At 36.6% G+C, this 24,867-nt stretch overlaps 4 protein-coding genes and 1 long non-coding RNA gene across 7 annotated transcripts; 3 read left to right on the forward strand and 2 right to left on the reverse strand.

Annotated features, from left to right (window-relative positions):
- Positions 1-81: 81 nt before the first annotated feature.
- LOC111445285 lies at positions 82-2,149 on the forward strand. Of its 2 annotated transcripts, XM_023083574.1 has the most exons (2): positions 82-1,604; positions 1,748-2,149. In XM_023083574.1, the coding sequence occupies exons 1-2, from the start codon at positions 489-491 to the stop codon at positions 1,805-1,807; spliced, it is 1,176 nt and encodes a 391-aa protein (XP_022939342.1). In that variant the 5' UTR covers positions 82-488; the 3' UTR covers positions 1,808-2,149. The 2 variants fall into 2 exon arrangements, with proteins under 2 accessions (XP_022939342.1, XP_022939341.1); XM_023083573.1 differs by having other exon boundaries at positions 84-2,149.
- Positions 2,150-2,570: 421 nt separating this feature from the next.
- LOC111445289 lies at positions 2,571-6,845 on the forward strand. The gene is made up of 3 exons (XR_002710808.1): positions 2,571-2,771; positions 2,900-3,093; positions 6,759-6,845. It is a non-coding gene; the product is annotated as an uncharacterized LOC111445289 (long non-coding RNA).
- On the reverse strand, positions 5,079-7,232 carry LOC111445288 (uclacyanin-3). The gene is made up of 4 exons (XM_023083581.1): positions 6,735-7,232; positions 6,525-6,640; positions 5,804-6,196; positions 5,079-5,342 (listed from the first exon to the last, which is right to left on the reverse strand). The coding sequence occupies exons 1-4, from the start codon at positions 6,883-6,885 to the stop codon at positions 5,277-5,279; spliced, it is 726 nt and encodes a 241-aa protein (XP_022939349.1). The 5' UTR covers positions 6,886-7,232; the 3' UTR covers positions 5,079-5,276.
- Positions 7,233-8,910: 1,678 nt separating this feature from the next.
- Positions 8,911-12,967, reverse strand: LOC111445287 (G-box-binding factor 4-like). Its single transcript, XM_023083580.1, has 4 exons — positions 11,969-12,967; positions 11,777-11,848; positions 10,736-10,765; positions 8,911-9,550 (listed from the first exon to the last, which is right to left on the reverse strand). Exons 1-4 carry the CDS (start codon positions 12,743-12,745, stop codon positions 9,470-9,472), a joined length of 960 nt encoding a protein of 319 aa, XP_022939348.1. The 5' UTR covers positions 12,746-12,967; the 3' UTR covers positions 8,911-9,469.
- A 1,311-nt stretch (positions 12,968-14,278) lies between these two features.
- Positions 14,279-24,529, forward strand: LOC111445283 (sterol 3-beta-glucosyltransferase UGT80B1). Of its 2 annotated transcripts, none has more exons than XM_023083567.1 (15): positions 14,279-14,732; positions 15,012-15,218; positions 16,296-16,723; positions 17,052-17,297; positions 17,763-17,874; positions 19,215-19,385; positions 19,625-19,688; positions 20,514-20,571; positions 20,710-20,887; positions 21,986-22,116; positions 22,470-22,572; positions 23,470-23,546; positions 23,798-23,845; positions 23,921-24,107; positions 24,189-24,346. In XM_023083567.1, the coding sequence occupies exons 3-15, from the start codon at positions 16,658-16,660 to the stop codon at positions 24,206-24,208; spliced, it is 1,461 nt and encodes a 486-aa protein (XP_022939335.1). In that variant the 5' UTR covers positions 14,279-14,732; positions 15,012-15,218; positions 16,296-16,657; the 3' UTR covers positions 24,209-24,346. The 2 variants fall into 2 exon arrangements, with proteins under 2 accessions (XP_022939335.1, XP_022939334.1); XM_023083566.1 differs by having other exon boundaries at positions 14,283-14,732; positions 23,921-24,070; positions 24,189-24,529.
- Positions 24,530-24,867: the final 338 nt, after the last annotated feature.

The following is a 24,867-nucleotide window of genomic DNA, read 5'->3' on the forward strand; positions in this document are numbered from 1 at the left end:
AAAAAAAAAAAAAAAAAAAAAAAAAACTAGGACACGCGGTCGTCTGTTTCTACTGCCGAATAGAGACACGCGGTCGTCAGTTCTCCCAATAAAAGGGGTGTCCCCTAGGTTTTGTTTATCCAACATTCTCTCATCGTCATCATCTATCGTCGCCGTTTCTAAAAATTTTCAATTCATTCGCCATTTTTCTCTCTCTTTCGATCCTTGTTTCCCTCTAAGCTCTGTTCTTCGATTTGAATGGTGGAATTTGGATCTGGGTTTCAAAATTTTGGCGTTGATTTAGCCGAGTGGGTGTTGGGTGTGGCGTTGAATTGAGTTTGGGGGGAAATCCATTTTGGAGATCTGAATTTTGGTTTGGTGAAAGGGGATTGATTGACTGATTGATTGATTATCGATCGACGTATTTAATTTCGTTTGTTTGATTGAGGAATTTGGCGATTAGGGTTTCTGGTGCGTGATATGTGAAAAAGGAGTTTCTCTGTGCGAGGATGCCAGCTACAGATTATCAGGGTTCGTCGGCTGCTTGTACCAACATTGGACGTTCGGTTCAGAGTATTCGGCGAGATCAGCTTTACGCAATGGATGGTTCTCCGACGTCTCAGGAGCAGGATCTTGACTCCTTTCAGAGGCAAGTTGCTGAACGGTTCATGGACCTTGCCTCGGTTGGTCCTGATGAGTTGCTTTCCTTATCATGGGTTCAGAAGCTCCTGGATTCCTTCTTGTGCTGTCAGGAGGAGTTTAAATTCGTTCTCATCAACCACAAATCTCAAATCTCTAAGCCCCCTTTGGACCGTTTGGTTGCTGATTACTCGGAGAGAACCGTCAAGGCGCTTGATGTGTGTAATGCGATTCGTGATGGGATTGAGCAGCTCCGGCAATGGCAGAAGCTTTTGGAGATTGTTCTAAGTGCGTTGGACAATTGTAATCACCAGAAGACTCTTGGCGAGGGTCAATTTCGTCGCGCCAAGAAGGCCCTCGTCGATTTGGCTATTTGTATGCTTGATGAGAAAGATTCGCATGCCTCTGCTATAGCCCACCGCAACCGTTCTTTCGGACGGAACAATGCCTCGAAGGATCCACGGTCATTGGGCCACTTCCGATCGCTCTCGTGGAGCGTTTCACGATCGTGGTCGGCCGCCAGGCAGCTGCAATCGATTGGTAACAATTTGGCGGCCCCTAAAGCGACTGAGCTTTTGGCTACAAATGGGCTTGCAGTTCCTATCTTTACCATGAACATGGTGTTATTGTTTGTAATGTGGGCGTTGGTGGCGGCTATTCCTTGCCAGGATCGGGGTTTGCAGGTTCATTTCTCTTTGTCCCGAAACTTCCCATGGGCGGTTCCAATCCTTCAACTGCATGATCGAATTGTGGAGGAGTCCAAGAAGCGAGATCGAAGGAACTCATGTGGGCTGTTGAAGGAGATTCATCAGATTGAAAAGTGCACGCGTCTGATGAATGATTTGGCCGACACAGCTCAGTTCCCATTGGCCGAGGAGAAAGAAGCAGAGCTGAGAGAGAGAGTGCAAGAGCTAACTACGGTTTGTAATACTCTGAGGACTGGATTGGACTCATTGGAACGGCAGGTGAGGGAAGTTTTTCACAGGGTTGTTCGCAGCAGGACTGAAGGGCTCGACTCGTTGGGACGAGCGAATCATTCTGAATAGAATTGTTGGAATTTCAGAACAAAGCAAAATCACTCTTTGGATTAGACTCATTGGAACGGCAGGTCAGGGAAGCTTTTCACAGGGTTGTTCGCAGCAGGACTGAAGGGCTTGACTCGTTGGGACGAGCGAATCATTCTGAATAGAATTGTTGGAATTTCAGAACATGTTCTACTTTGATTTTCATGGTTTCTAGGAATAAGAGAAAGAAGAGAGGATGAAAATATGAAGAAGAGAGTGAAGGTTATAAAGTGGTGAGGGGACTCTTTGTATTTATTTACTCAGCGTATATTGTGTAAAGAAATTTGGATATGGAAACATTGGCATGGATCTTCTCCATCTGGTGGCCTTGGTAATGTCACATTGTTTCACAAATGCCATATTTATCAGCCCATTGTTGACATGTATTGTTCATTCTTACAAAGTTGTCTGTTGGTCCATGTTTTGTTCTAATTCTGCTGCAAAATATGACATTACTGTCAATTGTCTCATTTGTTTCTTTCGACACTAGATTAGTGTTCTCTCGCTGTTCGTTCTAAGAAAAATTGTGAGAAAATTTTAGAGTTCTTGTCCTCGCCTGTTATGATAAGTCTGGATGACCTTTTGATATACTGAAAGGAAGGAACTCTTTTCAAGTGGAACACTCATCTTGGGAAATTACTTTTTCAAAGGTGTCTTCTTCTATCTTGACCAGCCCCTTTTGTCATACCCATTGTTTTTTTTTTCTTTTTCCTTTGAATTAGTGATGAATGGATGTGTTTTTTCGAACAAACTCGCAATTTTTTGTTTCTGACCAGATGAATGAATGCTGCCCCATAGGGTGGGAGAAATTATCCTGCACCACTCTGGTCTGTGGCTACAATGGAGGATATGGTGGTCCAGATTTTACACTTTGAGGTGCCTGTCATGTTCCTTGTCTGTCACCATTGAAAATTGTTACTGACAGAATTTTAATGGCTTGGGTGGAAGCTTTGACAAATTGATAAGCTTACTGGTTAGTTTATTACAGAGATCTGATCTTGATTTGGTCTTCCGCAGGATCTGCCAAGTTCGTGGATGTTGTCCCTTGAAGGAAAGAGAAAGAGGTTGACTACTTGGTCAGCAATAATGGTAAGATTTATTCCTACACTTTTAGTCAAAGTCTAAATTTAACTTGGAAAAATTGTCCTAACCAACATGTTTGGACTTTATCTTCTTCGGTTTGACTGTCTCCTTTCTCCCCAACACCTTTTTTACAGTGCTAATCCTAAAGTTACTCCAGACGTAACGAGACATTCTTTATAAGGGTGTAGAAATCTCTCTCTAGTGGATGCGTTTTAAAAACTTTGAGAGAAAGTCCAAAGAGGGCAATATCTGCTTACGGTGGATTTGGGCTCTTACAAGGAGGGGGAGCTGGAGCTTTCAGTCGCTTTGTTCGTCATCAAGGATGGAGGTAAGGCCTTCTGTGCACAATACAGTTAATGGCCCTTGTCTGGCTCTTCGTATCCTTGTCTGTTTTATTTCTGCCTCTTGGAATGATTTCACTGCTGCCATTTCTTTGTGTTTCTGCCTCTGCCTTGCTTTGTTTTGTGTTTCTAGTATGTCTGTGTGTACTGTTACTTAAACTTCATTAGATTATTTGTGGAGCTGGTTAAGTCAAGAAATTCTCATCAAATTCCACCAAGGTGTCCTTCCTTTTCTAGAGTTTGACTTCTACAATGCACGATATCTAAAATCCTCCATCTTTTTCTATGGTGCTGGTTGTTGTTGAAGTACAATCTTTTCAATCTTTCTCGACTAGTGAAATTCGAACCTATATCGAATTCCACCGACGACCGAGGTCGTTGTTTTGGTAGAGTTTGACTTCTACTATTCATTGTAATCAAACCTTCACTCAATTCTTGTTAGTGCTGGAATTTCTGCTGTCCATAGGATCCCTTCTGATAAAAGTTGACATTTTATTGAACCCCATTTAGGCCACTCAGCTTTATAGGGTTTTGACATCTTGGGAATTCTGGTTTCTTCTATTCCTCATTGATTCTACCCTTTGGGGTAGCCCTTATCATCCTCTCCTCAGTTGATGAACTGGCTACGGCCCCCTACAAATCATGGGACAGGGTCCCTTTCTTCATCATCTTTGATGTTAACTCACTCTTTTCTGCTAACCATTAGTTCATGATATTCTTTTCATGATAAAGGAGTAGAGCCACCCACCAAAAAATCATATCCTTTCAGCATGAAAAGACGCCTGGGGTTTTATGTTTATAAAGTTGACCATTCATTCAGAATCTTGAAAGATTCTTAGACCCGGAATTTAATGAACTTTGTATGTATCGCGAGCCTATGGTTGGAGCGTTTTGCCTAGGTGACCTACAATAAGTTCTCGCCAATAATCACGAACCAAATTATTAGACGATAAGCCAATGTAAGATGACCCCTCGAGGAAAATGACTCATTACTTGTTAATAATAGAGCTTTGTAATAATTTCATCCATAATTTTGAGCTACTATTCCCTGTTGTGTACCTATGCAAATAGCATTGACCTGGGATTTGGCCCTATGCAAATAGCATCTCCATGGATGAGATATAATGGAGAATTAGGGAAAAGATCGAAAGCTTATTATGTTCTTTGCTTTTAAATTTTTAGACGTTGGCTCGAAACGATACCTAACTTCAACTAGAAATCCTTTAAACACCGAACGATAGGTTTCCCTACCTAACCTACTTGTGTACTGTTCAAACTTGACCAACTATAGAAATTATTCGAACAAGAAGAATATGTCAAAGTGAGAATAGCTCGCGATTCACGTGCCACTCTTAATGAGAACCCATGATTTAATTTGCTAGCTTGAATGTCTGATCATGTCAAGGTGAAGAACGGACTATCGGGATTGATTGGAGGAGTATTTCAAAGTCCATTTCCACCATTATTGAAAAGAGAGAAGGAAGAGATATATATAGGTAGGACATTCATTGCAACTATGATGACACGGTTTAGTGTCCATTTAATCCACCGCCCATGGCTAGGCCGATCAAACGGTAATAGAGATATTCTTCTTTACTCAAGGTTAGAGGATCAAATCTCTAGAAACACTAATGGAGTACTCAAGACCTACCATCAATTATGTAATCATGTCATCAACCGGTTCCATCAAACATGGATTTGAGTTAAATACACAAGTCGGGTTGGGTCACCCGTGACCATAAAAAAACCTAAACTTAGAACATCTCGAAGATTACGTATTTGTTCTAACCTCCAACTTAACCCATTTAAGGTTGAAATAACATTAATCCAGCCGAAAGCAAAAGAAAGGACATATACAACCTGTTTCATTACCTGCCCTCTCCATTACAATAGGCTCACAGACACATAAATATGGCCAACATCATAATGTTACTTTTAAAATATATTATCCAAGTGGGAGAGAGAAGTTTCATATAGCTAAAGGAGCATATGCCAAAATTTAATATTAAATATAACATCCAAATGCATTGATTTGATTATATCTCATCATCATCAACCACAGCATCATCATTTTTTTTACACAAAAATTGGGAAAAAACCCCCCAAAATCATCACATCTAAGGAACCCTAAACCCTAAACCCTAAAAATCTCTCCTTTTTTTTGTTTTGTTTATTGCAACAAGAATAAGGTTGAAATTAGAGCCAATTTAAGTGGAAGAGGAAAGCCCATGATTGCCTGAATTTTGACATACAAAGAGATTTGCATTAGCAAGAAATCCCAATCATGAAAGACAGTAATTGAAGGGTAAAAAGTTCATCATCATGCCATAAAATTAACCCACACCCATTTCTCTTCCCCTTTCATGCCCCCTCCTCCTTCAATCAAGCATTACCTTTTCTCTTTTTGACTTTGGCCCAATTTTTTTTATATTCGATAAAGAAGGATAATTTTTTTGGAAAATAACCATTAATTGTCAACTTTTTAACAGTGACATAGAAGTTACTTTTGAAGAACAAAATTTGGGTATTGTTTATTATTACTATTGGTTAGTTGAAATATGGAGATTTGAACTTTATGGTAATTAAATTCAGGTTTTTAAGAGTAATTAGAACGAGAAATGAATAAGCTTGAAATGACCTTTTTAGCCCTATGAAGAGAGAGAGAGAGAGAGAGAGAGAGAGAGAGAGAGACGGTACCCTATGTGTTCCATGGTCTGAAGTTGGCAACGGGCGAATAGTGGCAGTGTCCACTTCGCCGGTGGGTAGTGGAACCGCTGGATTACTATTGATAAACGGCAGACTTCCACCTTTCTCCGGCACTGTCAGAGGCAAACTTTCACTCGGAGGGAGACTCGGCGACGGCGCTCCCTGCCGAGGGTGAAACGGCCAAGGGTAAGCCGGAGTGGACGGCAGAACTCCGCCGGAAATCGGTGCTGGGGCTGCCATTGGTGGGTTATGTGGAGAAAGGTGGGAACTTTGAGGTGGGGCTGAATCAGTGACCTTCACAGCAAGCTTTTGAGAGCCATTGCAGGAGCTTTTAGAGCCGTTGTTGAAAGCAAAGAAGAAAACACCAAGCCGTGATGGATGCCACTGAGTTTTAAAGTTCAAAAACAGAGATATCCGATCAAAAACTCAAAACCCAGATGGAAATTTGGGGAAAGAAGAACATTTTCCACTAAAAAGGAGTGGAAAACTCAAAACCCATATAGGAATTTGGATAAAAATGACAAATTTCCACTAACTTTGTAAACCCCACATAGAAAAATGGAGGAATGAGCCCTACTAAGAACGATCAATTCAAGTTCCTTCCCTCAACCCGACCATAACTCAATCGGTTTAGACATCTACCATCGACTTGGACTCGATACATCGACGTTTGAACTCAAAAAAAGAGATAGAGATAGAGAGAGAGAGATACCATGAATACAGTGGAATTGGGTTTGCTGAGAAGTGTGGCATGAGTGTAATTGCAGAGATCAAAAGCCCTTTGATTATGGAAAATGAAGAGCTCATAATGAAACTTGTGCTTGAAAACTAAGAACAAACCAAAGAAAAAAGGCAAAAAGATTCAGAAAACAGAGCAAGACATTCAAAAAAAGACAACATTAATATATTTCAAAGTACTTACCGATGGAATCTCCAATATGAACAGAGGGATTCTTCCATTGTGAAACTCCATCAACAACAATGGTAGCAGAGGAGCAACAAAGCTGAATCAACAACGCTTGAAAGCCGAAGAACACAACCACTAATAAATGGATCTTCGTCTTCATCTTCATCTTCCTTAAGAAATGTTCTTAAATTTTCAGTTCTTCTGAAACTTGGAGTTCTGAAAACAGAGAGAGAAAGGAAAGAAGGTGAAGTGGAAATGACAGTAAGTGTTGGGGGCTCTGCCATTGCAAAAGCTTTGAATGGATGACAGACAAAATGTTGAAGAATGTGCACTTTATGCATTTTTTTATACAGTAAAAGTTGTAATGATTTTGGTTTGTGGAAAAACAGCCATAGAAATTCCAAGAAAAAGAAGAGAAATTGAGCATCAACAACACCGCAACGGAACTTTTCCTTTTCCTTTTCCTTTTTTTTCAACTTAGATAACGTTTTAATCCTAAAGTACTTCTCAATTTTAGTATTTAAGACGTTTATCGTTCTGATAGAGAAAGAGGCGCGAGAGGAAATGTTACTTTTTTCTAGGGTATTCCGAGAATAGATCCAGTGGGAACGGGGTGAGGCCTGTAGCTCAGGGGATTAGAGCACGTGGCTAAGAACCACGACATTGGGGTATTTGTTTCAAAATGTGTTACGGGGGATAAAACTAATTGTCAATTCTTCTTATTTGAGTTATATGTTATTAATGTCGTCATTGTTGCTTATTGTTTGCTAGTGGATAACATTGCTTTTCAAACGTTTTTCAAAATTCTGTCATTAGAAGCTCTTTTCTAAGAGGGGGTTAGAGGCTTGTGCATGTGTCTTCCGGACCAACGACGACCTAAGTTGGCAAGAACAAATACTCGTACAATCTCAATATATACATATATAAATAAAAGGTTCGAGTGGGTGTAAGGAGTGATGATGGGGATTATTATTCTTAAATGATTACCTCATTTTCAAGACTTTTATTTAATCTTTTAAAACCATATGATATAATATAATGTTATCTTTATCTTTCCTTTCTTGAAATCTCTACCTTTCTTTGTTTATAGATTACCTAATCTTTGCTTTACACAAAGCTCATGATGCTCATACTTTGATGCATTTTTTGGGCATTATTTTATGTTTTCTTTCCCTTTTCCATTAATTTTATATTTTTTAATAACCCAAAAAAAAAAAAAAAAAAGCATTTCATTTATATATTTTTAATAAAAAGTTATTTTAAGTTGAATTTTAGCCTTGAAATTAAGTAATCTAAAATGAGATGAGAAAAGAGGATTTAGATTAATTTGATCCCTAACCCATTTATTAATTATTATTTATCATTTGCTGCAAAAGTAAATAATAAAAAATAAAAATAGATGTTTCCTAGGAATTGAATTCTCAGGATTTCTTGTTGTTGGTGAATTTTTGGCCCTATCTGATATTAAATATTAAAATCTTAAAAAAGAAAATGATAAAGTGCTGTGTGTAATGTGCATGCTCGTGGAATCTTGACCATTTTCATATATGTTTGAAACAAATCATTTTATCATAATCTTTGGCTTAATTAATTAAAATTCAAAAGATTGATAATTTCCATGGTTAATAATCTATACATATTTTCATTCGATTTTAAGGTAATTCGAGGCTCAATCATACATTCAGTCGATTTATAGAGTTTGATTTTTACAACACTGGTCACTTATTTGTTGAGTTAGAATAAGTGTCTCGTAATCGCTGTCTTGTTGCAACAAAAGTGTGATTGTGACAAATGCTCTCTATTTTGTTTCAATATGTCTATAATTTATATTAATAAGTGTATTTAAATAAGTCTTATGGCATAACTATTTCAATAATAAGATTTCAACTAAAATCGAAAAAAATCTTTATTAATATGATTGGTAGCTATTCAGAGAGTCAAATTAAGACCGTTTTAGGTTATTGTCAGACCCTAAATTCTAACTAATTTCTACTCAAGTCACATCGTTCTAAGTTATCGTCATTTCATTATTTTTATTCAAAATTCGAACCAATAATTTTATTCTTTAGAGACATTTAAAAATGGTCACACTATATAAAAACTTGAAACAATAAAAGACGTTCAATGCATATAAAATACTTTATAGTAAAAATTATAATGTCATAAACTATATAGATTAAATACTGTAGTATAGACTAAATTATTACTATACCATATTCTTAATTACATGAAAGTACAGTCACCAATAGTCTTTTCTTAACTAAAAAACATAACATTAAGAGGGAAAAAAAATGATATACCTCTAATATCACCAAACTACACTACCAACTATTATAACAAATTTCCTCTATCCAACAAAACCATTGAAAAAATGCTTTAAATTGCTACTCAACTCAACTTCTTCCTCTTTGACTCTCTCATGCATTGAACAAAAAACAGAAAATGAGACAGAGAGCTGAGTACCTCAAAGTTTTGTAGCCTATAAATCATCATCTTCTCTCATGTATCCTGTGTTAGTTTTGTCTCTGTTAATCTGTTGTTTGGTAAAAGGATTGTGATCGCCGGCATTTTTGCTTGCAGCAGACACCTCTGATGCTCTGATGCTCTGATGCTCCTCAGCCATCATCAGCTGCAAAGAATGTGTTTTCAATAACTCCTAATACTATGCCGTCTATCTCTTCTGCTTCTTCTTCTTCTTTCTCCTACAGGTTTCCTTGTCTGTTGAACCTGTCTTGTGGAAAATCAATAGTTCACCATTTCATGGAATTAACTCGCCGAATTACTCGTGGGGGTCGTCGCTTTTCAACCACAGGAATCACCTTCTCCATTAGCTGCGCCAGGAAAAAATCAGACCGGGATATATCATTACCATGTAAATACCTATGATGTAGTTTAACTTTGGACTTGTCACCGTATAATCAAAACCAAAACATTGAGCAAACAGATGAGCCCCTGTTTGTCAAATTTATAAGACAAGTATATGCATAAAAGTTTTTAAATTAATAAGGGTCGGTTTGGAACGACTTTCTAAATGGTTAAAAATACTCTGATGAAAGTCATTTTGTAACGACCCAGATCCACCGCTAGCAGATATTGTCCTCTTTGGGCTTTCCTTTTCGGGCTTCCCCTCGAGGCTTCAAAACGCATATGCTAGGGGAAGGTTTCCACACCCTTATAAATGGTGGTTTGTTCTCCTCCCCAACCAATGTGGGACATCACACATTTCAAATAGACCCTATGTAAAAGCCCTAAGCCTACCGCTAGCATGTCCTCTCGGGTTTTCCCTCAAGGTTTTTAAAACGCGTCTGCTAGGGAGAGGTTTCCATGCCCTTATAAAGAATGCTTTGTTCTCCTCCCCAACCGATGTGGGATCTCACACCTAAGTAAATATATGCAAACCCCAAAAAGAAAGAACCAATAATCGTAAATATATGCAAACCCCAAAAAGAAAGAACCAATAATCAAATCAACGACACCGACATCATTTGCTTTGAACCCCCCTAAACTACAAAAACTTGCATCGTCAGTATTATACTAAAGGCCAAACTTAGCCTTAATTTTGCAAACTATATATAGATGAATCTTACATTACGACTTCTTAAATCAAAACAAATTTATGTAGGAAGCAGCATAATATTAATCTCTTATTCAACGTCCAGAACACCTTGATATTGCAGCACTTGATGAAGCTCACTGAACTGTTTTCTTTTTTATTTTTGGGAATAACTAAGACCTTTCTTTTTAGCCAGTGAATAATCAAAACTTGTAGTGAAGGATATTGTGGCTTTCAAGTTTCTAATGAACGCTAGTTATCCTACGATGTACTATAAAGTTCTTTCTAAGAAAAATTAGAAATCTAAAGAAGGCTAGACGATGGAGATTGTCCATACAGAATTTTTCGTCACTTTTCAACAACAGAATTTTTAATCAACAAGAGGGCTGAAAGATAAGATAATATTCAACACAAAAACTCTTTCATTACAGAATAACACTAGGATCAAAGTTTAAATCAATACCTGCTCGAACCTCTCTTTAGTCCTCTCAGCCTGCAAAAGAGAGATAATTATGAAACGCTAATATGTAATCAACACAACTACAAACAGACAACAGTCTTCTGTTTACATGGCTACAAGTTTAAAGATCTACAACTCAGCGCAGAACCATCAAAACAAAATGAAAGAGAAAGGCAACACTTTTTTTTCAGTACAATAAGTGGCAAATGAGGATTTTAACCTCCAATCATGCCAATTACCGCCAAGCTAATTGGATTTTATCAAGAATTTTAAGCTCTTAATCACCAATTTTAATCCTACTTTAATTACGCCTCCGAACACAGCAAACCAAGAATGTTCGGCACTAAATAATAAGTTTGATTGAAAATGATCCAGCATTAGTCCTAATCAAACAAATGATTATTCAGTATGCACTGCTGTAAAATGGCTTATGATCTAATATATAAACTAATAACAAAAATATTAACATAAGAAAAAAGATTTGATGCAGCCCAATTGTAGTTAGATCGAGCTGAAAGACATAAACCGCAAGGATGATGAATTATTGATTCAATAACATGATAGAAATTCATCGCACCAATGTGTTTAAATTATATCCTAGTTTGTTGTTGTTGGAAACTAAAAACAGGGAACTGGAGTGAAATTGATAAAGAGAAACTTCAGGGAGGTCTCAAGGATAAGGAAAATACCAAAAGAAAAAAGGAATCAAATGGAGGAAGAAAAGCCAAGGGTCCAACATATTATAAGGTCTCTCTGGATCAAAAAAATGTATAGCTTGTAGCTTGCATAAGAAGAAAAGCAATCTCAGTGATACGTTCTACATGAGGTTCTCAATTCAAATGGGGGCGCCCTGACCACTTAGCCCCTCTCCCTATCGGTCTCGCAGCTTCGTCTTACAAATTCTCAAGCAACTTTCTTCCACACGCAATTAAAACGAATGCAAGCAATAAAATAAACAGATCCCAAATCCAGTGCAATAGAAAATTGAATCAGAAAGATGTTCTCATATGTATGAATATTTGGGGGTGGTGGGGGAAAGAGTACCTTTTCCCTCAAAAGCCGCTCCTTCTCCTCCTCTAGTCTTACAGCTAATGATTCTAATTCCACTTGATAAGCCTGAGATCCCAAAACCAAAAAAGTTCAAAAGTATACTAGCAGACACTTTATCACACCAAAATATAGAATCAAACAAGAATTTGGAAATGGAAGTTGTTTATAAAGAGCAGATTCAGTCACCTGCTTCCGTTCCCTTGATCTTGCTGCAGACTCCCTATTCTTGATCATCCTCCTCTGTCTTTGCTCTGCAGCCTTATCTAAAGGTTCCAAAGCAGCTCGCCCTCTTTTGCCTCTCCCCCCACTTCCTCCACTACCGATCAAATCGACCCCATTAGCAAATCCAATAATGGATCCTTCGACCTTATCCAAGGCCTGAAATGTGCTGGCTCGAATTGGATCAAACGAAAAAATCCCTCCACTCAGCCTCTCCGTCTGCGGCAATTTGACATCCTCAACAGGCATGACCCCAGTTCTCAAGAGATAATCCTCGAGGGTTATGAACTCGTCAGGAACCTCCTCCTTCAACTCCTTCCTCTCACCAGAAACAATCTCCCTCCACACATCATCCACAGTTTTGGGCGCCGCACCGGAGGAAGTATTGTGATTGCTATCAATGACGGCAGAGGAATTAGTGGTGGTGGTGGTGGTGGTGGTTGCTGTAGTCGTATTCATGGGAAGAGAAGAAGGGTTATGGGAATCAACAAGAGTAATCTGGGCATCTAAGAGAATGGACGACTCCGTGGGATTGGAATCGTACCCATTGCCAAGTAAGCCATCGACGGTCATTGAGCTACGACTATGGCTTTGATTGCGAGTTGGGATGTCATTATTCCTCAGGTGATTCGAAAGAAATTGGGATTCTAAAAGAGAAGCAGAAGAGAAAGAAGAAGAAGAAGAACCTCGCAATAGATCCGAATTTCGCGAATTGGAAGATGCCAGGAGCTTGTATGATGCCATTATGTTCGTCAAAATAGGCAAGGAATTCGCAGAGATTCTCTCGAAACTCGAGTGGGAATCTTTCTAGAGACAAAAACAAAATTTGGGAAGAATTTATGGTTTCCTCTATCGATTTGGATTGTGCGCGTCAAGGTTTTTGTTTTGATCGCTTCCTGTTTTTTTGGCCTATGGTGGTTGGTTTTGGTCTGGGCGAGGGCAGACAGGAAGAAAGATGGCGACTGAAAGCGCGTGAAGTTCATACTGAGACTGAGACTGACTCTACTTAATAAGCTAAAAGGAACTGTATTTTCTAGTAATGGGTTTGAACTGTATTATAAATGGTACCAAATGAGGACAATGTGCTAACGAGTATACTGGCGCCTAAAGAAGTGGATTGTTAGATCCCACATCGATTGGAGGAGAAAACGAAACATTTCATAAAACTGTGAGACTGACAACGATACATTACAGACCACTGGCCCCCAACGGGTAGATTGTTAGATCCCATATTAGTCGAAGAAAAAAACGAAGCATTCCTTATAAAAGTAAAACTATAAGACCAACAATAATAGACTAAAATGGATAATATCTACTGACGATAAACTTGAGCCGTTACATTTTCATATTACAATAAAGTAAGGTGAGAATGAATTTATGTTTTTTAAAATTTAAGATCGGTTTAAATATTAAAATTAGATTTAAAGGTACAATTTATTTGTCATATCTATTCATATCAAAATTAAATTCAATAAATAATACACAATTTATTATTGTTGGTTGGGCTTATAATTGCTATTACAATAATTTTTAGAGTGGAATATGCGAGCAGCAATAATTAAGAAAATGACGTCTATATTAGTAAAAATAAAATAAATACTTATCGAATATTATTAGCGTTACTTATAGAATAAAAATAGAAAATACTTCTAAACTTTACTTTTATTTAAAAAAATATTTATAATTTTTAAAAGTTTAAATAATAATTCTTTTTAAAAAATTTATTACCCATTGTATTATTAAAACAAATATAATTTCTTAATTTATTTACCAAACCCACAAATAATACATAATTTGTTTGGTACACATTTAAAAAATCCATAAATTATATTTAAATTAATTTTGATATTAACAACTAGCTACTAAATTTTAAATATTTGACTATTTGGCGATTACTTAAATTAATAAATAATTAATTTCAAATTAACAATGATAATCGTGCTAAATTAAATTAAAGTTTAATTGATTTGAAATGATGTATAGATTACCTGCTATCATACATAAATAAACTAAAATATTTATATATTTTTTTAAGTTAGAAAGGTAGATTATTTTTAAAAATAAAAAAATAAATTTACGAGACTTATAAACGAATTGGTATTCATAAAATATTCATTTATATTTACTTAATTCAATGGTATAAATTAAATGATTAAGTTGTGTTTTGAGTTAAAAAAAAAAAAAAAGAATTAAATGGAAAAAATAAATAAAAATAAAGATGAAGTGAAAATATTTAGGGGGAAAAGTTAGGGGTCGATTACCTAGAGGACGACGATAGAAATTGCACCTCAATTTTCGATTCTGATTCACTTTGGCCGACATTTGAGTTTTCATTTTTTTCTTCAAGCGCCAAACAGTTGGCGAAATCATGTTTCACGTGATCCATTACGAAGCTTAATTGCGGGTTTCAGTTCATTGGGTTCGTTTTGGAGCCATAGTTTCAGTACCAGAGACGCATAGAGCTAGACGAAAAGAGATAATCCTCCGTGGGTGCCTTAAATTCCATTAAATTCTGGTCCTGTTATCTGTTTAATCAGGGAAGCGATTACGAAAGCAGAATTCTTACGTTCAAATGGATTTCTTTGACTTGTATGGCGCCAATATCTGTGCTTAATCCCTGTCCCTGTCCTGCTTCTCGGAGTTGGTTTTCTGTGTATCTCTATAGTTCTTTTGCCGAGAGTTTCGAGACTAAGGCGCAGCTCGTGTGAGTTCTTCACTGGCTGTGTAGTGGGTTAGTTTTCCTTTCCCATGTTTTTGGTCGCTAATATTGGCGGGTTGGTTTAAAATAGGCACCATGAACTTTCGTGTACGCATTAGATGAGGTTTGCTAGTCTTAGCTGCGAAGTACCCATGCTATTCTCTTTTGTTTCCAGCTCAAAGTGTGCTTAATTTAATGATTTGGGACTTTAATAATGTTGATTGTGACTTCTGGGATTGTGGGTTTCTTCTATTTAGGGCGTTCTTAACTGTGTCAAAGTTGAATTTGACCATGCTTCTGAAAAATTGGCAGAGGGAGCTAGCACTAGCAGCCTAGGAGTGAAGAAGGATGTGCTTGTGGCCAAGGGTGCACGTGGGCCTTTAGTTAGCAAGCATTTGCGTGAAATTTTTTACTCAGAATCTATGTGTAGCAGTTGAAATTATCCAATTCATCAATTATCAATTTTTGAGATCTTCTAGTCTCTTGAGTTCAAGAATGTTAGTTCCTCTACTTCAAGAGGTCAGTGTACAGCAATCTCAAGTTCTACTATTCTTTATGGTTACATATATTTTGAACATCGAAACTATCACATTGAGTTGATATTTTAAGTACTAAGAAATAGTTCATGTGAATTGCTTGATCACGCTTTGATGAAATTAGTTTGTTATATATATATGTGTAATACTTAATGTATAGTAGAAGTCCTAGGTCATTAAGAGTTCTTCAAATACAGTAGGCCTCAAACTTAACTTTAGGTGTTGCCAACTTGAGCACAATTCAATTGATTAAAGCGTATAGTCCCCAATCCTACTCGTTAAACTCAAACTTTTGGCCTTCCAAGGATATTATTGTTATATTGCCTACAACACAAAGTGTTGACCTTGATAATTGGTGACCATCGATAACAACACGTTCGTAAAATTTTCCTGTCAGCAAGTTGTTAACATATAAGCTTCTGGTCGTCCATGTTCTGGACTTCATGTATTCTACCGTTTTTTATTTTTATTTTTATTTTGTTTTTTTATGTGTCTATAATTATTTCATTTATTTGCACTTTGCTATGTAAAAATTATAATATTCAGGTGCTGAATAATTTTCATGTTAGTGTAAATCTACTAATATCATGTTGCATGAAAATAATGACTAATAATGATTATTCTGGGATTACTTGAAGAATGTTTTACTTGGTATCCAATATTTCAAACAATTTGTATAACTTTTTCTCTGGATGATCTTTTCTAGAGTATCTAGTGACATTTTCAGAAAAATGAAATCATTGAAATTTTTGTTACTAATTATATTTGTATCCTAGGACATCTGACAACAGTAGCTAAATTTTCAAATGCTGTGCTGAGAATTGGAACTAAACAATTTAATTTGGCTGCACCTCCAAGAACTTGCTTTATTTTGTTTTTTTTTTCCCATATGGCAACTGCATCTTTATGGTCATCTTGATATCTTACTTTGGACGTCTGAGATCTTTACTTGCAAATTAGTTAGAAAAATGTTGCATCATTGTTATTTCTTTAACACTTGAAATTTAGACTGCTAATTGCAATTGGTTGAGATGGAACATAAAAGTGTCATGTTTCACAGAGCACTGCGGCATATGGAGGATACAGACAGTAGAGAAACGCACTATCATGTCAGTGATAAAGCGAGCGAAGCACGATAAGTGATTTACTCGACTCTCCACAAAAAAAATCTGGATTTTCTCCACTTGCAAGGAACTTACTACACCAGTCCTCTGCAATCATATTCTAATGACTGTGTAATGATCCACCACAATGTGAATAAAATGTGCTCGACACTTGGAGGCTAGATTGCTTGGAAAGCCATTTCCTTCATAAATTGAGGGCGCTAGGTATCCCCACTTATAGGAACAGTGTGTTAGTGCACCTATCAGCAGTAGAAGAAGTCTACTATTAGAGGAGGAAAACGTCACTTTTTTCATATCCATGACTGAGTGGATAGGTACACAGAGGCCTGACTTCAAATTTGATGAATTGTCAGGGGATAAAGAGGTAGTTATTAGAATACCATGTTCTCATTAAAAAACTTGAGCTCATGCATCTAGTGCTTGATATGCTTGGTTCATCATGCATAATGATAAGTGTGCCTAGACGTTTCTTTATAACTTATTTCACATGTTTAGTGGCTTATTCTTGTAATCCTTGTAATTATCTAGGTGGAAGATGCCTCTATCCTTGAGCCTAATTTCGTGATTTGGTGTTTCTGAAGGAAAATATAGACATTTTTGCTTTTTTATTGTTTTTTCGTACTTGCTCCATGTTCCTTGCTCTAGTTTAGATATGCTTTGATTCAATGTTTAATATCTCTGTTGGCTGGCAGAAACAATTAGTTGCAGATCTGGTAAAGATACAACATGATGGGACTGTAGAAGTTGATATAGAGAAAAATGCCCCTGCTGCTTCAGAACTCTTGAAGCTTCATCCTACCTTGAAAGGGTCATCTCCCAAAGTTGATGACATCATTCCTGAGTCCATCAAATTGATTCCAAGGCTGAACATTGCAATACTTGTTGTTGGAACAAGAGGAGACGTGCAGCCGTTCTTGGCCATCGCAAAGAAGCTTCAGGCATGTTTGAAATAGTTTATTAGTTTTCACTACCTGCTCTTTATTTTTATTGTCTTTCTGTTCACCATTTTTTTTTGAACTCGTGATCTGGCTGTCATTGAACTATGGTTGTCTATTGATCTTAGAGGTGCAAGTGAGTTAATTTGTTGATAATTTTTCAACTGGATTTTGTCTACACAAATTGTTAAAGAAGATTGTCATCATGAAATTATTACGATAGTGAATTGCCCTGATTGGAAAAGGTGCTGGATTTGCCTCTTTAGTACTGCATCTAGAGTCTGTATCTCAATGTTCAATTTCAGGGATTAATTAGAATAATTTTTTAATCCATTTCCCATTACTAAAAAATTGAAGTTATTAATAAAAAATCATTGTGGTTGATGCTCTGTAGTGATTTCTTCTTCTTGTTTTTTTTTTCTTTCCTTTTTTTGTTAACTCTGTATAATTCTCTGAGCTTGCTTGCAGGAATTTGGCCATCGTGTTAGGCTTGCCACTCATACTAATTTCAGAAACTTTGTGAAGTCTGCTGATGTTGACTTTTATCCTCTGGGTGGTGACTCTCGTGGTTTGGCTGAATGTAAGATGCCCTAAATTTTAAAGACTTAGATGCATTATGTCTTACACACTTCTTTACCTATTCTTGATTGCATAATTATTATAGAATTCATTTGATAAGTGTAAAACAAAATTTTATTCAATTAGGTCCTTAGACAAATTTATATCTCCATCTTCTGAAAGTCTGTTGGTTATTGATGCTTTTGAATATGACCAATTATGTCAGAAGACATCCAATTTGACATTATTCAGTTAGTAAAATGAAGTCCTGAATATGATATATTTTCATTCTTTGTATTTGACAGAATGGCTATGATAAAATTCAATTACATCTTAAACTATACCATGGATCACCAGAATATCTATTCGTTTATAATTTCACGACCACTGATTGAGCAGAAGAATCTTTTATTCCTCCATTAAAGAAATCCTTTGATCTTGCAGTGTGTCAAGCCTGATACTGTGGCTACTGCCCATCAGAAGCTCTTTAATAAATTTAATAATCCATGAACTTTCTTGGCTTTGTTTAGATCTTTCTACATTTGAGTTTGATATCTTGATTTACTCATTCATGTCTTCTTTGAGGAACTGACTTCAATTTCATTGATTCGATTAAATTTAATAAACAAAAGCCATATGACAGAGACCCTCTACAAAGTCGCAAGACCACAATTACCAAACTCTTGATGGGGAGACCGCCAAGAGGAGAAAAGAACACTATTTCCCTTAAACTCCCCCATTCATGAACTCAACCCTGAAACATTATCCTAGTTTTCTCTAGTCATGCTTCCTTAACAGTACTCTAATTGCATTGAGCCACAAAGTTTAGCTGTCCACATAAGAGGAAAACCTGTGCAAATGGAAGTGATAAAAAACTCTCCTAAATAAAAAATGAAAGGTCGCTAAGTAGGTAATCAATTCATTTCTCTTGTCTACTTGGACATCTTGGTTGACTCTTGTCCCTGAGTATTTAATCCGCCCAATTCAGACTTTTTTTTAATAAAGATCTTAGGATAAGGACGACTCTCTTAATCTCTTAGCTATCTGCTCTTCAAATATGGATGTTGAGAGAGGGATTTAAAGGAATAGGAAGGTGATCTATCGCTTCAATGATATACTCATTTTCTATTAACTATGAGATTCTCATGGAGGTTCTTGTGAAAAGGAAAAAAGCTTGCTAATACTATTATAGTTCTCTAATTATGCCTGATATGGTTAGTATAATCATTAGAGTTTTCTCTCTTCTTATCCAAAAAACAATAATAATATAATTGAGCTTGCTTTCTTACTATTGTCTTTTTTATTTTCTTTCTTTCTCAGTTGCTTGTCGTGCATTAATGATTTTGTAAAATTCAATTTTAGATATGACCAGAAACAAGGGTTTCATTCCGTCTGGACCAGGAGAAATATCTGTCCAAAGGAAACATCTAAAGGTCATTATAGAGTCCACACTTCCTGCTTGCACCGAACCAGATCTAGAAACTGGGATGCCTTTTAGGGCTCAGGCAATTATTGCAAACGCTCCGGCTTATGGTGAGTGATTGTAGGCAAAGTTAAGCATCTCACTTCAATATCATTCTTCAGGTGTGTTTTCCAACAGATGCACATCAACCATTTGAATTATTTCTTGATGTCTTACAAGTGTTACTGAAAACAGGTCTGGGTCATCAGTATCGTTTTTGTTAGTTGCTTTTCGACTAATTTTTTATTTTTTTTTGAAAGGTTAGTTTCCAAATTTCATATTGTGCTTATTTATTTAATTTGTGGTGCAGGGCATACACATGTTGCTGAGGCTCTTCGTGTACCTTTACATATCTTCTTTACAATGCCTTGGACGTAAGTTGATTATAATTGTCATTGTGCTGATGTTGATAGTTTCTAGTACACATTTTGGGAAGAAGATTCCTGTTCTAGTCTTGTGGAAAAGAAAGATTAGTGACCTTCCTTTTAGGATTTCTCATGGGGTGCTTGGTTTGGATTATGTTCACTTTTTTCTTTAAATAAGAAACAAACACATTTACTTAACCCAAATACAAAAGAGGGCGATAGTGAATCTCCCAAGCAGCCATATAGCTTGCAAAACGCACTGCACTTGATCGAACGGGAAATTAGGACATAGTTACAATGAAGTTTGTATACAATGCACCATCTTGAGTCTGAGTGTCTAAAAAGATCCAAATCTCTGGGAAACTCCAATTATTCTATTTGAAGATCCCTTTATTCCTCCCCCATATCTCCCAAACTGAAAGGATGGCTTCAATAGCATTGGACAAAAGGACTTTTGAGTTTGGCTTCTATTCAGCGATTTGGATTACATTCATAGGAAATTCGATCGCTCTTTTACACACCTCATTCCATATTTCTCAACTTTTTTTTTTTTCTCTTTTACATACCTCAGTATGAAAAAAAATTGTTTTGATAGCTGATGGTGAGGTGTATTTTACCATGCAACAACCTAGACAATGCTATTGACTGGGCAGGTTGATCTATGAGGAAGCTGTTCTTAGTTGCATAGGTTGGGCAGGCCAAAGGTTTAAAGAAGGAAAAAGGACCTGTAATTCTTTAAGCTTATGTCTGGTTATTGTCTCCTAATTTCTGAATTAAATCAATATGGATAAAAATGTAAGATCACTTCTTCTTACGTTTTCTATTGATAGGCAGGCCAACAAATGAATTTCCCCATCCATTGGCACGTGTACCCCAAAATACAGGTTATTGGGTATGTACTCTTGTTTGGAGCCTGAAATCTCTCTCTCTCTCTCTCTCTCTTGTAATAGCAAAATTTTCTTTTCATGAGTCAGCTGTTTAGCTGATTTCACTAGTAACGATGTTCCATCACCATTATTGCATTATCCAGATTTCTTATATCATTGTGGAACTACTGATATGGTGGGGAATAAGGGGTTCCATTAATGAGTTCAGGAGGAAGAAGCTGAATCTTGCTCCCATTGCATATTTTAGTACGTATCGTGGATCAATTTCTCATTTGCCTACAGCCTACATGTGGAGTCCTTCCGTTGTGCCAAAGCCAAAGGGTACAATGCAATCTCTGAATTAAATAAAAAAATTGAAAAATTATTTTTATTCATCTTTTTTTTTTTTTTTTGGTGTTTATTATGCCTTTGCTTACTTTTTCTTATTATTTACTGCATTTGAAGGCCTTACATAAGGGGGATATGGTAAGTATCGATTGAATACGCATTAATGATTAGTTAGTCAGTAATTGGATGGATGGTCTGGGCTAAGCCATTAGGAGAGAGATCAATTGAAATTTGGCAAAGCAGCAACACGTTCTTCTCTAATTGCTGGATGATGTTTATTTGAACAATTTTTTTAACTCTCTGGACAAGTGAGCTACGAGGGAAAACCTTGGATTCTGTTCATGAGTGCTCCTACTGGGCTTCATTTCTCTCATTCATTGCAATCAAATTTGCAGTGGTTTTCACTGTCGAGACTTGGTATTTTTAGCAAGAGATGATCAAAGAGATGACCACCCAGTCAAATCATCATCCTCTGCTTGCTTCCATCTCCAAATTGTTGGATGTGGGTGGATTTAACAATCCTCATTACTGAGCACAGGGATCCATTTTGGTCTGAGATCTATAGCTTAACTGAAGTTGAAAAATGTACTCCACCATTATGCTACGAATCATGTTTACATTTGTAGTCTAAAGAGAACAGATTCTACTCATTGATTCAGGCCCAATAGGCATTATCGAGGAGCAGTAAGATTATTTAAGAAGGAAACAAGTAGAGCTTGGCTTGGAAGGATTATCTGGTTGGGGTGTTCAAAATTGATGTTCGCTTAACTTTTAAACTAGTTTTTTCTTTTGGTATTCTATTCCGAATATGGAAGTAGAGAACCAAATAGAAAAAAACCTCTTCGGTATCTGTCTTCTTCATTCACTATTTTTACCTCTTTGCACAAGTTTAGTGACCATTATTCATATGAATTTCATATTGTTTTTTAGAACTTGAACTTCGTCTTCTTTTGCTCACCTTTTCTTTTACAAGTTTAGGATGTCTTACGTCATTGCCAACTCTGATTTCTACCTATATTCTTAGTGTGTTGTGCTTGGAGTTTCTGAATACATATAATTATGTTTTATACATATGGTGCAACTTATTTGCAGATTGGGGGCCTTTAGTTGATGTTGTTGGCTATTGTTTTTTGGACCGTGGATTCAAGTATCAGCCTGAAGAGGCGGTCGTCCAGTGGATTCAAAAAGGAACAAAACCCATATATGTAGGATTCGGGAGTATGGTATAGTGACCTCACCACAATATTTTTATATCATTGTTGGTCAAATCTCAAATGTCATGGACTCCATTTTTCTTGCAATTCATTTTATCTTGCATCATTGGGTAGGATCCTTGGTTGTAAGTGTATCATTTTAAAATTCTTTGTTAGGAATTTTAGGGGAGTGTTAAAAAGTATTGGCAAGAGATTATAGTTACCCTAACCCAATAGGCATTAGTTTAAGCTTTTGAGTTAAATAGTGATTTAACATTTGTTAATTACTATTCAATGTGCCCATTGATTTTTCTTATAAATGTTTTTCAAGTATGTGAACCCATGGCGTAAAAGCTATTGAACTTTTACTTTTGCTTGATCAGCCTCTTGCGGAGCCTCAGAGGACAACTGATATCATATTGGAGGCATTAAAGGAAACAGGGCAAAGAGGGATAATTGACCGGGGTTTAGGAGGCCTAGGAAATTGTAAGTGTATTATTCCATCTTACATTTTAAAGTTATTCCATTTAATGGTTGTATTCTACCACTCTTCACTGCTTTTAGTTACTGTGGACACTCTATACCTATCTTTTCTTAGACACCACAAGCTATGGATTTGATACTTGCCAATAGTGGGAGTAGTTTAGTCTGTCGGTCTAGCGAGAATATGCATCAATAGTAAAACATATTGTTTTCATTTTCATCTGATTGTCTCCCATTTATGCATTCTGTTTTCTCGGTTCTCCTTGTTTCTTTCCAGTTACTGTTCCTTCATGTTCATCCAAATTCCTGGAATCAATTTTAACAAATTTATTTTAACGTCAACTTTCCAATATCACTGTAATATCTGATTTTAGGTGTGACAGGATATGATGGGATATCAATCATTACCAAGAGCTTACCTGCTAGAAGTAACGGTGTGAAGTGAAAATCTTTTCTCCAATAATAGAACTTGTCGAAGGATTAGCTTTTAAGTTCGGAGATATTTTTGTAATTCATGAGTTGGTATCCAAGATAAGAATAAATGATATCTATTACTCAACTTGAGGAGCGTGTTGAAGGATATTTGTATAATCCTGTCAAACAAGGGGAGTAGTTGACCCTCCTAATTTATATGGTTGGATTTATAGGATTATTATTTTAGCATCGAGGGAATTATTATTTAGGTTTAGTTGCCTAGTATCTAGGGATTATTATTATATTTAGATTACCTATAGTAGGGATTCATTCAGATTACCTAGTATTTAGAGAATTTGACTTAAATTTAGTCTTTCTTTCCTTAGAAAGGGACAATATTATTCTGATACTGTTAACTATGATAACTTTGGAGATTGTAGCCATGCGGTTTAGAGAGAAGTTCCTGAATAGAATTGTCTTGTACAGGTATAAAAGTTCCTGAAAATGTACTCCTTATACAAGACTACCCCCATGATTGGCTATTTTGTCGATGTTCAGCTGTGGTGAGTGCTACTTACTTTCTAAAACATTATCTTTCATGAAGCAGACTCCAAAGGCTGAATCTTTTCAGCATTCGTCATGTTCACTTCCCTGAATTTTTACTGTTCTTGTAACTTTCACAGCCCACCCTCAACATACATTATTTTTGGAGGAATTGGCTCATCACTAGGAAATCACTTTAAAATATGTTTTCTTAAGGGTTACTGTATTAATGCATAGTGATCTATTTATATTATATCATCTGGGGCTGCAGATTCATCATGGTGGTGCTGGAACTACGAGCACAGGACTTAAAGCTGGGGTAAGAACTGTCTAGATGATTCGTTCTGATGGGAAATTTGTTTTATGAGTTCTGATTTTAAAATTCGAAATTCAGTGCCCTACGACCATAGTACCGTTCTTTGGAGATCAATTTTTCTGGGGCGAGACAACACATCAGAAGGGCCTTGGACCGATACCGATCCCTATATCTCAGCTAAACGTCGGGAATCTGTCAAATGCTATAAATTTTATGCTCCAGCCTGAGGTGGGATTGTCAATAACGATTGTTCAAATTGATAGATGTAGGCTTTCAACTTAAAGTTGGAAAGAATGTTCGGTTTTTTCGATGCATATTGGATCTTAATGAGAATCAAATGAACCAGGTAAAACGTCGAGCAGCTGAAATAGCAGAACTTATAGAGAGCGAGGATGGGGTTGTAGCAGCTGTTAATGCATTTCATCATCATTTACCTCCAGAGTTGCCTCTTCCACCTGTATCTGTCGATGAGGAAGACTTCGGAAGCCCTCTCCAATGGCTTCTTCTAAAAGTGGAAAAGTGGTGTTGCCTTCCTTGTGGTCTCAGGTTTTGATCTGCAATGCTATTGTAGGTATAGGTACAGAAATATGTTCTTCTCATTCTTAGTTTTTGTATTTCATTCATTCAAATACATTAATTCATAAAGCTTGCTAGATGAAAATAAAATATCATGTTATTGTAGCAGTATGTCAATGGTAGTTCATAATAAGCAAAATGTAAAGATTTAAGACATAGATAAGCATAAACTCATAATAGCTAGAAGCCCACGATTAAGACCCCTTTAGTTCTCAAGGAGCAAGACCTTCAGGCTCCATGGATGGTGGCAGTGGAGGTGAGGGTGGCGTTGGAGGTTTGCTACCAGTAGTGTCACAATAAACCTCTAGAATGTTGCCTTCTTCTGCTGTGTATCCCAATGAGCTGAGTAATGTTGGCCAACACTTATGCTGGATGATATCGATTGAGTGACAACATTTGGGACTTAAGTGAATCTTTCCATTAAGAAAGAATGTGATAATTTCGCTGCT

Source organism: Cucurbita moschata, unplaced genomic scaffold (genome assembly GCF_002738365.1).
Source record: "Cucurbita moschata cultivar Rifu unplaced genomic scaffold, Cmos_1.0 Cmo_Scf00007, whole genome shotgun sequence".
NCBI lineage: Eukaryota > Viridiplantae > Streptophyta > Magnoliopsida > Cucurbitales > Cucurbitaceae > Cucurbita > Cucurbita moschata.

Coding starts and splice junctions, on each gene's coding strand:
- LOC111445288 (XM_023083581.1), bottom strand. CDS start 6,885: ATGAAGATGAAGACGAAGATCCATTTATTAGTGGTTGTGTTCTTCGGC. Junction 6,641..6,734: donor TCATATTGGAGATTCCATCG/GTAAGTACTTTG, acceptor GTTTGTTCTTAG/TTTTCAAGCACAAGTTTCAT. Junction 5,343..5,803: donor CAGACCATGGAACACATAGG/GTACCGTCTCTC, acceptor GTCAAAATTCAG/GCAATCATGGGCTTTCCTCT.
- LOC111445287 (XM_023083580.1), bottom strand. CDS start 12,745: ATGGCATCATACAAGCTCCTGGCATCTTCCAATTCGCGAAATTCGGAT. Junction 11,849..11,968: donor GATCAAGGGAACGGAAGCAG/GTGACTGAATCT, acceptor TTGGGATCTCAG/GCTTATCAAGTGGAATTAGA. Junction 9,551..10,735: donor CTAAAGAGAGGTTCGAGCAG/GTATTGATTTAA, acceptor TTCCTGGCGCAG/CTAATGGAGAAGGTGATTCC.
- LOC111445285 (XM_023083574.1), top strand. CDS start 489: ATGCCAGCTACAGATTATCAGGGTTCGTCGGCTGCTTGTACCAACATT. Junction 1,605..1,747: donor TGAGGGAAGTTTTTCACAGG/GTTGTTCGCAGC, acceptor GCTTTTCACAGG/GTTGTTCGCAGCAGGACTGA.
- LOC111445283 (XM_023083566.1), top strand. CDS start 16,658: ATGACTGAGTGGATAGGTACACAGAGGCCTGACTTCAAATTTGATGAA. Junction 19,689..20,513: donor TTCTTTACAATGCCTTGGAC/GTAAGTTGATTA, acceptor ATTGATAGGCAG/GCCAACAAATGAATTTCCCC. Junction 23,846..23,920: donor GCACAGGACTTAAAGCTGGG/GTAAGAACTGTC, acceptor TTCGAAATTCAG/TGCCCTACGACCATAGTACC.